Below are 14,660 nucleotides of genomic sequence, written 5' to 3' on the forward strand. Positions count from 1 at the left end.
TAGTGCACTGTGAAGAGGGAGTCTTTATGCAATATTTGACAATGTTTTGAACCAGCAGTCTTTTTTTTTTACTTGAGGGAGGAAGAGGCTAAGGCATCAGCCATCAATCTGAAGACAATATAAAGCACTTCCACTTAATAAAAGTATGTTAACATTTTAACCTCTCTTACCAATGGACAAAATACTAATAGGTTTAATGATATGGTAGGATTATTTTCTTTTTCTTTACCCCCTTCCTATGATTTTCTGTTTACGTTGTTATGCCTTACGTTTTCAACTTCAGGCAGCAGATCAAATAAAGAAGTTATACAATCTTTTCCTACAAATTGATGCCACTCAAGTGGAGGTGAATCCCTTTGGTGAAACTCCAGAAGGACAAGGTATGTTTTGTTTCATTTTTTAAAAAAAAGGTGGTAAGGGGTTGAATATTAATCTAACACTTTTTAGATTAATGTTCTTGCGCATGGGGTTTTAGTACATCAAGCCAGAGCTAATGAACATTAAAAAGTAATAAAAATTCCTCACATTCTCAGTATCAGAATGGTGTCTTAGAGAATTTGAATGTCTGTAGATACAACTTCTTCCTTGTGTTTTCCTTGTCATAGGCAAAATCTGCCTTCTTTTAAGCTTGGGTTAGACTTCTGTGTCACTGCAAATCAGGGAACATATGCATCTATCATTCAAAGACGGTTGCATAGCTGTTGCATTTATACAATGTTAACGTTGTTTGAATGTGCCTTGCCTTCTGCCCACCTTCCAATAGGAAGACAGAACCACCAATAAGCATGTAGGATACATATCTCCACATAGCACATAGTTGAGATTTGGGAGGTATGTGCATCGACCCATCTGCAACCATTGCACCTATGCTTACCCATCAAACTCTTTGCTGCCTAGGTATGTGTTGACACCAGTGTGCAATTGTGGACAAGTCTAAATCAAGCTTTAGTGTAATTATGGTTCATCATTATATTCATCTTGACACTAAACGTTCATTCCAACAGGATTGCATTGGGAACTATAATTTAAATCATCACGAGGCTGTTATGGAGGCAGTTCATTTATTCTGTGGAGTTAACAGGCATTTAATCTTTCCACGGAGGATCCTTTCCTTCCTTAGTGGTTATTTATTTATGGAAGACGTTTATAAACTATCCTACTTGAAACTAGAACAACTTTCATAGCTGCTTTCATGTTTGGGTTAATCAAGATTCCCCTTTCTCGTTCCCTTTGGATCATATTTACAAAGTTATTTTTTAGAAACTCTGTTCTCCGTGCATGTGATGCAGCTTGGAGAGGCTCCAACGAACGTCTTCATTTTGTCTCCTCTGACGTCATCACACAATCCTTTGATAGGGACCAAGCACCTCTGCTATATCTATATTAATCTGTTTTCCTGGTGACCCAAGTCTTGGTGTGAACATTGAAGACATCTCAATAGCCTCATTCTTAGACATCTCAATGGGCTCAGTTCTTTCGCACATCTCTTGATGACCTCAGCATGCATAGTTCATTCTATGCTTTATTTTTTCCTATTGAGAGGAGTTCTGTCTCCCAAGTCATCCTAATTACATTCTATTCATCTGGAACAAGTCTTCTATTTAATCTTGATTCCTTCCATCCTACAGCTTGGAGAATTCTATTCCATAACTGCTCAGGAATAAGGTAGAGGGGATTATACAACAAATAAATAGAAATCCTTTCTGGTATTTGGAAAAACAATTTAATATTTGGCGATATAGGTAGTCTTCACCTTATGACCACAATCGACCTCAAAATTTCCATTGCTAAGCAAGAAAGTTGTGAAGTGATTTGGGTCCCATTTTACAATCTTTTTTGCCGCAGTTGTTAAGCAAATCATCACAGCTGTTAAGTGAATCATGACGTTATTAAGTGAATCTGGTTTCTCCCATTGACTTTGCTTGTCAGAAGCCAGCTGGGAAGGCTGCAAATGGTGATCATAGGACCTTGGGACAGTGCAAGTGTCATAAATGCATGCCAGTTGCCAAGGGCCCGAATTTTGATCATGTGGCCATGGGGATGCGATGGGGACCATCAAGCGAAAACTGATCATAAGTCATTTTATTTCACTCATAACTTGCCGTTGTAACTTCAGATGTTCACTAAATAAATGTGTCAGAGATCCTCACCACACCCCCGGCAAGAAGACACGGAGCCGTCAAGTTCACAGGTGGCAGTTGGTTTTACTTCAGGAATCTCTGGCATGCAGTTCACATTGGTAGTCTGCTATCAAAGTCAGCGCTGGGAGCATCCGCCTCCCAGCGCCTTACATACGCAGCAGCAAGTAGGCTTGTCGGTCCCGACCGCCAGCTTTCCTCTCCACCCCGCATGCCGTCCTTGCCCCCCCTCCACCCGTCCATGTCGAGCCTGGAGGGCTTGACAGAATGGTTGTAACTCAAGGACTATCTGTATCAGATCAATCCACCTACTTCGGGCACTCAAATCAGTCAGAAAAATCTCCACCCATTATCGGCCTTTCATTTCCATTTAAAACAACTTTCTTCTTTTTTTCCTTCACTTTTTTTTCCCTTTTCTTCTATCCACTGGAATCTCTACCAGTTCCCACCTTAAGCCTCTTTTTTTTTCTTCTTTCAATGTTAATACTGACCCCTATGAATTCCTGGCTATTCACTTTCTGTCACCGAGCAAAAGGTTCTTGAAGAGCTCCCAGGGGCAGAGCAATGTCTTTAGAGCAAAGCTTCCCAAAACTTTTCATTCATTATTTGAAACTGCTGATCAGAAAGTCCTTATTTAAGTGTTCCTGTTGTGATTGGGTGATGAGTTTGCATGATGTTACCCAAAGAAAAACTACTTTTATCCAATTTGGGGTATTTTACTCAGGTTTGGGAAGCACTGCTTTAGAGAAAGTCTCCTTTTCTTTCATTCCACATGAACAAAACAGTTCTTTGCTTGGTTGTCACTTTCCTTCCAAATTTATTTTTTTTCATGAATTAAGACTTTAGACCAGGGGTGGGCAACCTTGGCTCTTTTATGACTTGTGGACTTCAACTCCCAGAATTCCTGAGCCAGCATGGCTCAGCTTGGAAACCTCTCCCTTTCCCCTCAGCATGGCTGGCTCAGGAATTCTGGGAGTTGAAGTCCACGAGTCATAAAAGAGCCAAGGTTGCCTACCCCTGCTTTAGACTGTCTCTATTTTTTCCCAGCCTCTCAAGTGTTTGTCTTGTACATGCTTTTACTTAGATTGTGCAGTCTTGTTCTTTGGAAACCAGCATTTATTTCTGCCTTCCAAAGCCACCTTTACAGTGTAAGGGTGGATAGACGGATACAACCATGAAGTTTTGTTGAAGGTTGGCTAAGCAACAAATCTTCTTTCTGAATTGTGCTGTTTTAAAACAGCAATGATCAATGTGTAGTTTGCACAATTGGGGAGCAAATAGCATAATTTGCCCAGGTTTTTTAATTAAGGGATACAGCCAATAAACACCCATTTTAGTAAACTAAGTAGACTATTTTGGATTTTAAAATTATATTCTGTCTTATTTGACAACAATGTTAAAAGACAGATCTTCAATAAAGCAATCAAGATGTTCTTGCTATTTTAAGAAACAGTTCTTTTAGACAGCAGAATGAAACAAAGTTATTTTAAAAAAAACAAATGGCATAAAATTATTTCAGAATAATTTAGTGCATGAGAAGAGAATAATTTAAATAATTTAGTGTAATAGAATACAATAAGTCAAAAAATTGAAATATGGCCATGATGAAGTGTACTTGTTTTATGACTATAATGTAAAATAATCAAGTTAAGCTGAATTATTGGACAAATTATTAATGATAAAAATATATACATTTTATCACTCCCCCTCCTTACTCTTTTCCAACTTTGAAAGCTCCCTATGGCATTCTGGATATATATTAGAAGAAATAATTATGTTGGTTAGAATAGTAAAAGAAGATATATTATATGTGTATCATTATGTAGTGTCTTGCCACTGGATGCTGCTGATAAGATTATGCTGTTAATATAAATTTAGGATTAATTCTTTAATTTGGGGATGAGGAAGAATTTTAATGGCTCATTAGCCTACAATTAATTCAACATTTTGAGGGCCACACCTCTCAAAGATAGTGAAATGTTCATTAACAAATTAAAAGTTAGCCTAGTATGTGGCACTTTTTCTTTTCCATACTGCCAAGTGTCACAGGATTGTAGTGAGTTTTTTTAAAAAATCTAACAAATGAATAAATTCTGCAATCTAGACATAAGGCTAGAAACTGAAACATGAACGTTTATGCATTGTCTATGCTATTTTCCTCCATGCAAAGACTTCATCCTGTAGGTTCCTGAAAAATTATACTAATTTAAAGACATGGCTGGCATATACCTTCTTTTTCATTAAGGGGTGATGGCAATTATAATATGGATTGGAACCCTAGTGTTGAGAGTAGAGAACACCTCACTTTTGCAGTTGGCAAAGTGAATGCATCCAGTTTTATCTATACCAATACCATAGGAGCTTTTCTCCCACAGCAGAGTTCACAGAGTGATGTCAAAATGATGCCTTGTGTGATGATGTCACATAAGTTCTGCTCTGTCTTTTTGCACATATATAGGGATTCTGAAGGATTAGCTATCTGCAATGCTAATTTTTTGGGTGGAAAAATACCAAGTTAACATTAAGTAAGGAAAGAGGAAGAAGGCATCAGCAGTAATACTTAGTTTGATGTCAAACTTTCCCCCCTCCCCCGATGTACCATGTATGAGTGGTTCTTTCATCTTGCCATCTGTCTTCAGTGTCTTCCTATGAAGCCCCTTCTGTTTGTTTATATTGTTCTTATAATGCATTGCTTAGACCAGGGGTCTTCAAACTTGGCCCTTTTATGACTTATGGACTTCAACTCCCAGAATTCCTCAGCCAGCGTGCCTGGCTGAGGAATTCTGGGAGTTGAAGTCCACAAGTCATAAAAGGGCCAAGTGTGAAGACCCCTGGCTTAGACTCATTTAGCCCTCTTGATAAGATCTGGGTATTGCATAGTAGTGTGCTTCTATTATTTGCTACTTTAAAAAAAATATTGCTTTTTAAATTCTGTTTAAAATTAGATTCCCTGCACAGGCATTTCAGATTGAATCATATAAGCAGTTGAGGATTCATATTAGGAAATCTTTTGGTGCCAGTGGGCTACAGCATTTTGCCAGAGAGGGAAAAGTGTAATTAACTCTCTTACTTATCTGAAAGTAGGAAAGAGGAATAAAATGTTGAACTAGTAATTCTCTAATTTGGCCAATATTAGACTACAGACATTAACAAGGTGGACTTTTCGCAAACTGGGAATCTTTTCTTTGCTAGTAAAGATGTAAGAAGAAGCCTAGAAATGCTTGGCAACCGTACATCTGCCAAGTCTCTGTTGAGCTTACTTTGCTCTATGATTTTATTGTTGCTTCTTGGCTCTTTATCAATAAGAAAGACAAGAGGGACCAGAGACAGGAATTTGGCTTTTTAACTGAACTGGAAATGAAACACTGCTCGAAAATGAAACTTGTTTTGCTCTGCTGTGTTAATTAAAACAAAATTACAGAAGATGTTTTGTTTGCTATGGGATGGATCAGAGCCTGTGAATCCACAAAGCCCTTGTGACAAAGCCATTATGTTATTTCAGTGTAAAAGCCATTTCTCTATTGTGCTATTCCACTGTTTCACTATTTCAGCTTCGCACTAAACCTGTAGTAGACGTAGATTTATTACAAGGAGAATGCTGCCAGTTGAACAGTCTAGCATTATTTACAGTTCTGACCACTAGTATAGCACCATTATAATTCTCTCTATAGGCAGACAATCTCAAAAAATCTGCAGGTAGGGCTGATTGGAAAGAACTGGAAAAGAAGGAACATCCCTGTGTCAACCTGAACATTGGTCAGATCTAATCCTCTACGGATGCCCTGATTTCACATCTGACATAATGGGTGGTGAGATGTAACAGATTTTATACATGTTGCACCCATCCGTGGTATCCAAAGCAGAACATCCAGATTCAGTCACAGTTTTGTTCCATACAGTATTAACCTTGTGAACTCTAAAGCTTCCTCCTTCAGTTATGTATTCAAGATGGACAGTGATTAATATTTATATGTTACTTATATGTAAGGGTGTAGGTCTATACATATGTTGTATATAGCATGTTTAAATGTGTGTTATGTATGTGTACACTTTGAGAGCAAGCAACTAAATTTCATTTTTAATGTGTGCCCTTGTGCCCACAGTAAAAAATGACAATAAAGGTTATCTATCTATCTATCTATCTATCTATCTATCTATCTATCTATCTATCTATCTATCTATCTATCTATCTATTTATCATTTTAATTTCAGTGAAGCTAAGGGCAACTTGAACCTATCCTATTTATATATACTCAGACTGAAATGAAGGCAACTTGGAGATATCATAGGAAAAAAAAATCCTTTGACACCAAGTAGATTTGTGACAAATTGCTTTTTGATAACTGCTTTTGTAAGCCCCTAAAATCTGAGGTGAAATTCTAATTCTGTTTTCCTTTCCATTTTATTCCCTTTTCCATTTAGTGGTATGCTTTGACGCCAAGATAAATTTTGATGACAATGCTGAGTTCAGGCAAAAAACCATATTTGCCATGGATGACAAATCTGAGAATGAAGCAATGGAAAATGAAGCTGCCCATTACGACTTAAAGTATATAGGTCTGGATGGAAACATTGCCTGTTTTGGTGAGCAAAATCATCCTATTGCTATAGCTTCCTGGTCTGGCCTGAAAAACTGTACGCCTAACATCACACATCTAAACAGAATTGGATGAAACTTCTCTACGGGCACTAATGACAAACACTTTAGAAGTAAAGGGTTGTTTTCAAAGCATGAAAAAGTATTGGTTTTCTAGGGCAGTGGTTCTCAACCTCTGGGTTGGGACCCCATTTGGGGTCGATCGACCATTTCATGGGGGTCGCCAAGCAAGGCTGTCCGCCATTTTTTTCCCCTTTTCCGGCGGGTGCCTTACCTCCCTTGGGCTGGGCCAGCTGGTGGTCGGCCTGCTCCGTCTCTGCCGCTTGCCAGCTACGCCTCGGCCGGCGCAGGGGGCGGAACCACGCATGCGCGGCACTCCCGGGCAGGGAAAGTCCTCGACTTATGACCGGTTGGGTAGTCCTCGACTTACGACCGGTTTAGTCCTCGACTTACGACCGGTTTAGTCCTCGACTTATGACGGGTTTAGTCCTCGACTTACGACTGGTTGGGGTCGCGGCATTAAAAAGGTTGAGAACCACTGTTCTAGGGAGAAAGACCTTCATGAAAAGAAAGCAACAATTCTGCTAAGGGCGCTTGTTAACAGTCATGCCTAAATTTCCTGTTTGATTCCTAGCTCCATCCATTATGGGTTGAGGAAGCACTGAACTTAGAGCTGCATAAAGAATTGTAAACTACAGTACTGTTTTTAATCCTTAATCTGCGCTTAGATTAATACCACTGGTGCATTAGCTCTATGAACACCACATTTACCATCAGCAATCGCATTGTGAAATTCCTTCCTTCCTTCCTTCCTTCCTTCCTTCCTTCCTTCCTTCCTTCCTTCCTTCCTTCCTTCCTTCCTTCCTTCCTTCCTTCCTTAATCCCACCTTTTATTATTTTTATAAATAGCTGAAGGCATTGAAGCTACATAATTCTCCTTCTTCCTTCTTCGGGTTGTTCCCACACAATAACCCTGTGAAGTGGGTTGGGCTGACAGAAAGAGTGACGGGCCCAAAGTCGCCCAACTGGCTTTCATGTCTAAAGCAGGACTAGAATTTATAATCTCCTGGTTTCTAGGCAGCACCTTAACTGTTAGCTCAAATTAGCTCTCTAATTGGTTCATTAAATTTCATGAGCTAGAGATACACACCTGTATGCTAACACGGTATGAACCCAGGGTTTGAACCTATCCTTATACGACCACAACTGAGCCCAAAATTTCTGTTGTTAAGTGAGACATTTGTTAAGTGAGTCTTGTCCTATTTCACGACTTTTCTTGCCATAGTTGTAAAGTGAATCACTACAGTTGATAAGTTAGTAACTTGGTTGTTAAGTGAATCTCGCTTCCCCATTCACTTTGCTTGTCAGAAGGCTGCAAAAGGAGATCACATGACCTTGGGACACAGCAACGATCATAAGTATGAATCAGTTGCCAAGCATCTGAATTTTGATCACATGATCATGGGGATGTTCAAAGGTTGCAACTGAAAAATGGTCCAAGTCATTTTTTTTAGTGCCATTGTAACTTTGAACAGTCACTAAATGAACTGTGGTAAGTTGAAGACTACCTGCATTATAAGCTATCTGAAAAGATCTATATTTTGTAGAGTATTTTTTTATTGAATTTCTTTTATATAACCACCCGTCTTACAAAGTGACTCTGGATAGTGAACATAATTTCAAAACATCCACATAAATAACAAGTAACAAAAACATATAGAAAAAGAGTATCCAGCAATTTTTTCAGAATGGTTTGGCTGTTTTCAGAAAGCTTCTATTTTTCTTTTGTATAATAATACCAAGGCAATCAATACAGAAGTTATTTATAAGTTCAAATCTTTATTCACATAATTCTTTTTCTGAAAGAGATTGCTTTCCAGGGTAAAAAATATTGATATTACTTTTTTTTTTACATTAAGCAACCATTTAGATAAAATGATACAGAATTTAAGTTTCTGTATTACTCATGAACTATAATCTGAAGCTATAAAAGAATGCATTATCACTGATGGCTGAGACTCACAGAACTTCGTAAGTGGGATATTTCTGATTATTTATATATTGGATCCTCATGGCAGCAGACTGCTCTGGAATTTCCTGCAGAAGAACTACTTCAGTTTCTGATACTACATACAAACAACTTTAGAATTTTCCACATCATTTCTATCTTCAAAACAATCACATGTGTCTATTTTCATTTTGTCATAGAATGATACTAGGAATGAAATTACACTTTTTTCTCTCATACAATATTTTCCCAATTCTGTTTTTAGCTTCCCATGAATGGAAGCTGAGTTGTGTGTATATATGTTTATGTAATCCAGATCCTAATGTGAGCTTATGTGGTATTTTTATTGTAAACAACAACAAAAATGGCACATCTTTCACAGCATGTTTATCCTTTAGTTGGAATCCCAGGATTGCATTTTAAGTCGGGAGTTCATAATTCCTTTATCCCAGTGGAATTTTCCTACTTTGTCATTTGGATTTTGGCAAAATTATCTCTCTGTTGATTTTCTTATATGTTTCATTACAAATTTGATTATGTTTTGTTCATGTTTATAAAACAAATAAATGTGTAATACATATTAGATGGTATATATCATGCATTCCAAGTTCACAGATTCCATAGGGTTAGAAGCAGCTGTTTGGACCACCACGTCCAAAATCCTGGTTGAAATGTATCTGTCTCTCACCAGAAAGTTTAGCTATGAAAAGAAGTTGACATTTTAATGGACTAAGCCATTTTCTTCTATTTCATTCATGAGCTAATCATTTTTGCAACTGGAAGAACCCTTAATGTATACTGTAGAGCAGGGGGTCTACAATCCCCGGGCCACAGTGCACTTGAGCAGTTCAGAACTGTTCCACGGAAGCGCAAGCTCTCATATGCATGGGCTCCATTTGTGCGAGCAGCGAATGCACATGCCCGCTGCTCACACAAATAGAGCTGTGCGCACATGCACATTTGCTCACTGTTCGCACGGAACCATACTCTCTCCTCCCCCCCCCACAACCGATCCGCAAAGCCGAAAATATTGGGAAAACTCTGGTATAGAGAACCCAGCAGTTTTTAAAAGGAAAAATTAAGACATTTTCTAGTCTTGGTAAAACTCTAACTACTGTAGTTGGAATTTGTTATAAGGATAACGTTTTACAAAATATTATTAGAAAGAATTTATTGATTTAACATAGTTTTGTGCAATGTTAATGAAATTAGGCACGGCCCATAAAACTGCAAAACTGACTGAAGGATCTGGGTAACTGAAGGAATAAAATGAAGACGTGAAATACGGAGTTTCTTCTGATTTTATAATTGGTTTTTGTTGCTACTCTTTTATTCCTCTGCTGTATTGAATGCAAGAAAAGGGGGAGGAGGAGTTAGATTCAGTAAAATGTACTCCAGCCTATATAGCACCCTCACCTTCCTAGGTGCTCAGCCTCCCTCCTGTTCTCCATCACTTTTCCAGAGACTCCAACAGCTTCCCACTACCTGGTCACCCACCAGCCCTCCCTAGCCCTTTTGTCATGGTTCCGGTAGATGAGATCAGTTAAAAGAACTTCAAGGCAAGCAATTCTTCCTCAAAGAACATTTTTATTTGGCTACAAAATAACGGTATATAACAAAGGTGAACCCAACACTAAATTTCCCTCCCCTTGGTTACAGAGTTGCAATTCCCACTCCAATTAATTGTCATAAATCACATTCACCAATTGTTAGAAAATGCAGGCACTCCTCCCAGCTCTCCAGCCCACCAAAATGTTATCAGTGATGACCTTGGTTCCCATACATGAGAATTGTTTTGGCTAACCCAGAACTTCACCCCTTCCCTCCTTCTTTACTAAATATGTGGCAACTGAAAATGAAGTGAAAATGGCTTCAGTTCAGTTTGTTTCAGTATTGAAACCTTTATTAATATACAAGAAAAAGGGGAACTGATTGGGTTTTTTTTTATTCCCCACTTCTGCTATTTCTGAGTCATACATTAAGTTAGATGGTGACTATAAGAAGGAGCAGAAGAATAACAAGTCTTTTTCTCATTGCTAGACATAAGCAATGCCCATTTTCAGTATTGAAGTATACATTGGTAGTAAAGGTAGTCCTCAACTTACAATCACAATTGAGCTCAAAATTTGTGTTGCTAAGTGACAAATTTGTTAAGTGAGTTTTGCCCCATTTTACTACTTTTCTTTCCACATCTGTTAAGTGAATCACTGCAGTTGTTAAATTAGCAACATGGTTGTTAAGTGAATCTGACTTTCCCAGTTGAATTTGCCTGTCAGGAGGTCGTAAGAGAGGATCACATGACTCCAGGACATGGCAACTGTCATAAATATAAGTCAGTTGTCAAGCAACCGAATGTAAATCACCTGTTTAAAAATACGTCCAGCAACTGTTGGAAATGTAGACAAAAACCAGGCACATACTATCATCTTTGGTGGACATGCCCTAAAGCCAAAAGATTTTGGTCAAGAATATATATAATTTTCTCTAACCATATATATTTAGAGAAAATTATTAAAAAACATACAGATTTTAAGCCAGAATTATTTTTGTTAGGTATAATTGTAGGAAATTATGAGAAAGAATGTATATATTTGATATTACATGTATTAACTGCAGCAAGAATTGTATTCGCTCAACATTGGAAAAATGCAGAATTACCAACGGAGGAAGAGTTAATCAAAAAAATTCTAGATTGTGCAGAAATGGACGGTTTGACATTGAAAATGAAAGAGAAAGAAGACTCAGTATACTTTAAAACAGGGGTGTCAAACTCGCAATGTCACATGACGTGTCAAGACGTATCACAACTTTTTTCCATTGCCGGCGCAGTTTCAGCATGACGCATCCGGCCCGTGGGCCAGCAGTTTCACACCCCTGCTTTAGAACTTGGGATACTTTTTATCAATGGCTAGAAAAATGAGGTAGAGAGAAAGGAATTTAACATGTATTAGTAAGTTAAATTTTGGAACCCAGACAATATGTTGCTGATAAAATATTAAGAATTGTGACTATAAAAATTAATAAAAATATATGTAAATCACCTGACCATGGTGATGCTGTGATGGTCATAAGTCACTATTTTCAGTGCCATTGTTACTTTGAACGGTCACCAAATAAGCTGTTGTGGGTCGAGGACTACCTATATTTGGTGTTTTGCTTGTTTATGCTGTAGTTTATTATTCAGTGTTTCTGTGCCCCCTCCCCCCTTTTTTTAAATAACTCAGTAAATTGAGACACCTTGAATAAGAGTCATAGGACCTGGAAGCAAATGTCCAATTTTTCATAGGTTTAAATTTTTCTCCATCTGTTCCTTTCTCTTCTTCTGTTCTTTTTCTTTTATCTTCTCTCTCTCTCTTTTGTTTTTGGCACCTTGGAACTACATTTGCATATGTTCATATTTCATCTTGTAAAAAAAAATCAGCAATTTAATTCTCTTTAATTACAGTAAATGGCGCTGGACTTGCAATGGCAACCTGTGATATAATTTCCCTTAATGGTGGGAAACCTGCCAACTTCCTGGATCTTGGCGGAGGTGTGAAAGAAGCACAAGTGTATCAAGCATTCAAATTGCTCACTGCAGATCCCAAGGTAAAAGAAAAAAAAAACTTTTGACAGACAATTTTTAGTACATACCGCTGTATATCAGTAGTCCTCGGCTTACGACCACAACTGAACCCAAAATTTCTGTTGCTAAGTGAGACATTCGTTCAGTGGGTTTTGCCCCCTTTTGCGATCTTTCTTGCCACAGTTGCTGAGGGAATCACTGCAGTTATTAAATTAATAACACTGTTGTTAAGTGAATCTGACTTCCCCATTGATTTTGCTTGTCTGAAGGTCGCAAAAGGAGATCACATGACCATGGGACACTGCAACCGTCATAAATAGGAGTCAGTTGCCAAAGTGTCTGAATTTTGATCGCGTGACCATGGGACACTGCAACCGTCATAAATAGGAGTCAGTTGCCAAAGCGTCTGAATTTTGATCGCGTGACCATGGGATTGTAAGTGTGAAAATTGGTCATAAGTCACTTTTTTCAGTGTCATCGTAACTTAAAACGGTCACTAAAGGAACTGTTGAATGTCAAGGGCTACCTGTATTGTTTTTCTAAATCCAAAAATGTACCCTAAAAATGTAAAGTGTGAAACTGCGACAATTCTGCTGTTCCTTCTGAAGATGTATTAGCTATAAGTCTCATCTCCTCGATCTAGTTTACCGTAGCTTCTCATCTGCTGGTTTCATTCTAAAATCTCAACAGTTCAAACGAGCAAAAAAAAAAAGTTATAATGGCACTGAAAAAAGCGACTTACAACTGATCCCCTCACTTAGCAGCGTCCTCACAGTCAGATGATCAAAATTTGGATGCTTGGCAACTGGCATGTATTTGCAACAGTTGTAGCATCCCAGTGTTATGTCATCACCGTTTGCGAACTTCCTAACCAGCTTCTGGCAAGCAAAGTCAATAAGGGGGAGTTGGATTCATTTAATGACCACACGATTCACTTAACAACTGCAGTGATACACTTAACAACTGTGGCGAGGAAGGCCATTAAATTGGGTGCAAATTACTTAACAATTGCCTCATTTAACAACAGAAATTCTGTTCTTAATTGTGGTCAAAGACTGCCTGTACAGATGCTTCAGCATTAGAATATACAAGTGTTCTCCAAGCATCAGTTTGTGTGATCCTTTTGCAACTAGGTGATCTGCTTTTTTTCTTATTTTTCTTTGCAGAGGTGTCATTTGCTATCTATTGTTTCCTTCTCTGTTATTAGTGTTATTGTTTCATTGCATAGTCTGCCAGGTACTAGGTTATTATTATTCTGATCAGCTCCATCCGTCTCATTAAGATAACGATGCTAGCGGGGAATATATATGCTTTTGTACATTTTTCAGCTGTATAAAATCACCTCCTATGGATGAAGGAGCACCCATTTTTCTGGATAAATGTATCCAAAGAAAAGTTGGATATTAAATTGTAGAACAGAAGCAGCCAGTTTAGTTCAGTTTCTTCGGTTTGGATGGTCACAGCAGATGGATGTTCTCTTGATTTTAGTGGTAAGTCTCAGGAAACTATTGGAATTAGGACTTGATGACAGGGTTTCCAATCAGACGCTATTCAAATATATCGGACTATCACTTCCACACCTGTTAACTTTGCCGGTTGTGGATTATGGTTATTGTAGTTCAACACATCTGGCTGGCTTTGTATTATAAGCTTCGCTCCCCACCCTTGACAAATGATTGACAGGGCTGGTTTATTGGACTATCTGCTTACGTTGACCGTTTTTTTTTAAAAAAAAAAAAAACCTCTGTCTCGATTTTGTTGGATCCTTGTTTTATCTGCTCCTTATTTCATTGTTTCATTGATCTGTTTTATTTAAAATTGCTCACTTGCCCTCAGCTCTTTATGTCTGCAAAATATTTATCTTGTTTCTTGAACACCAGAGAAACACTTTGGTCCCCTGATATTTGTCTCCTTACCCCTTTGTTCCTTTGTTCTATTTTTCTTTAAACGGCCTTGGCTCCTGTTCCTGCCTGCACTCTGCTGCTCTTTTCAAATGCATCATTCCTAAACTTTCCCTCTAGACAAGGTGTGTTCCCTCCCTGCCTGCCTCCCCCGTCCCCCCACCCCCCCAAAAAAATATTGGCCTGCTAAAAACTGTGTTTGCCTTTGGGCACCTTGCTAATAGGAATGTCAGGTCTTGACACGCAGGTACCGTTCGGGTGCCTGTAGGTTTGTACGTTGCAGAGTTCAAATCATAAAGAAATTATTGCCTTCCTTAAAAAATCATTAATTCTCATTCCTTTCACTGTGTTCTCTGTGCTCCAGCTATTGTTCCTTGTTATTCTCCCTCCGGTTCTTTCTAAATGAAGCGCTTTCCAATTGCTAGTCCCTTGGTGCTTCCTCATGACTGAT

General features: G+C 38.3%; 1 protein-coding gene across 1 annotated transcript; it reads left to right on the top strand.

Moving 5' to 3' along the window:
* Positions 1 to 283: 283 nt before the first annotated feature.
* Positions 284 to 12,331, top strand: LOC107300597 (succinate--CoA ligase [GDP-forming] subunit beta, mitochondrial-like; the record flags this gene model as incomplete). The annotated part of the gene is made up of 3 exons (XM_015829909.1): positions 284 to 380; positions 6,561 to 6,722; positions 12,189 to 12,331. Coding segments are annotated over 3 exons (402 nt in total), but the record flags the coding sequence as incomplete, so codon positions are not given.
* Positions 12,332 to 14,660: the final 2,329 nt, after the last annotated feature.

Source organism: Protobothrops mucrosquamatus, unplaced genomic scaffold (assembly GCF_001527695.2).
Source record: "Protobothrops mucrosquamatus isolate PMUCROS unplaced genomic scaffold, P.Mucros_1.0 scaffold7578, whole genome shotgun sequence".
In the NCBI taxonomy this organism is placed as follows: domain Eukaryota; kingdom Metazoa; phylum Chordata; class Lepidosauria; order Squamata; family Viperidae; genus Protobothrops; species Protobothrops mucrosquamatus.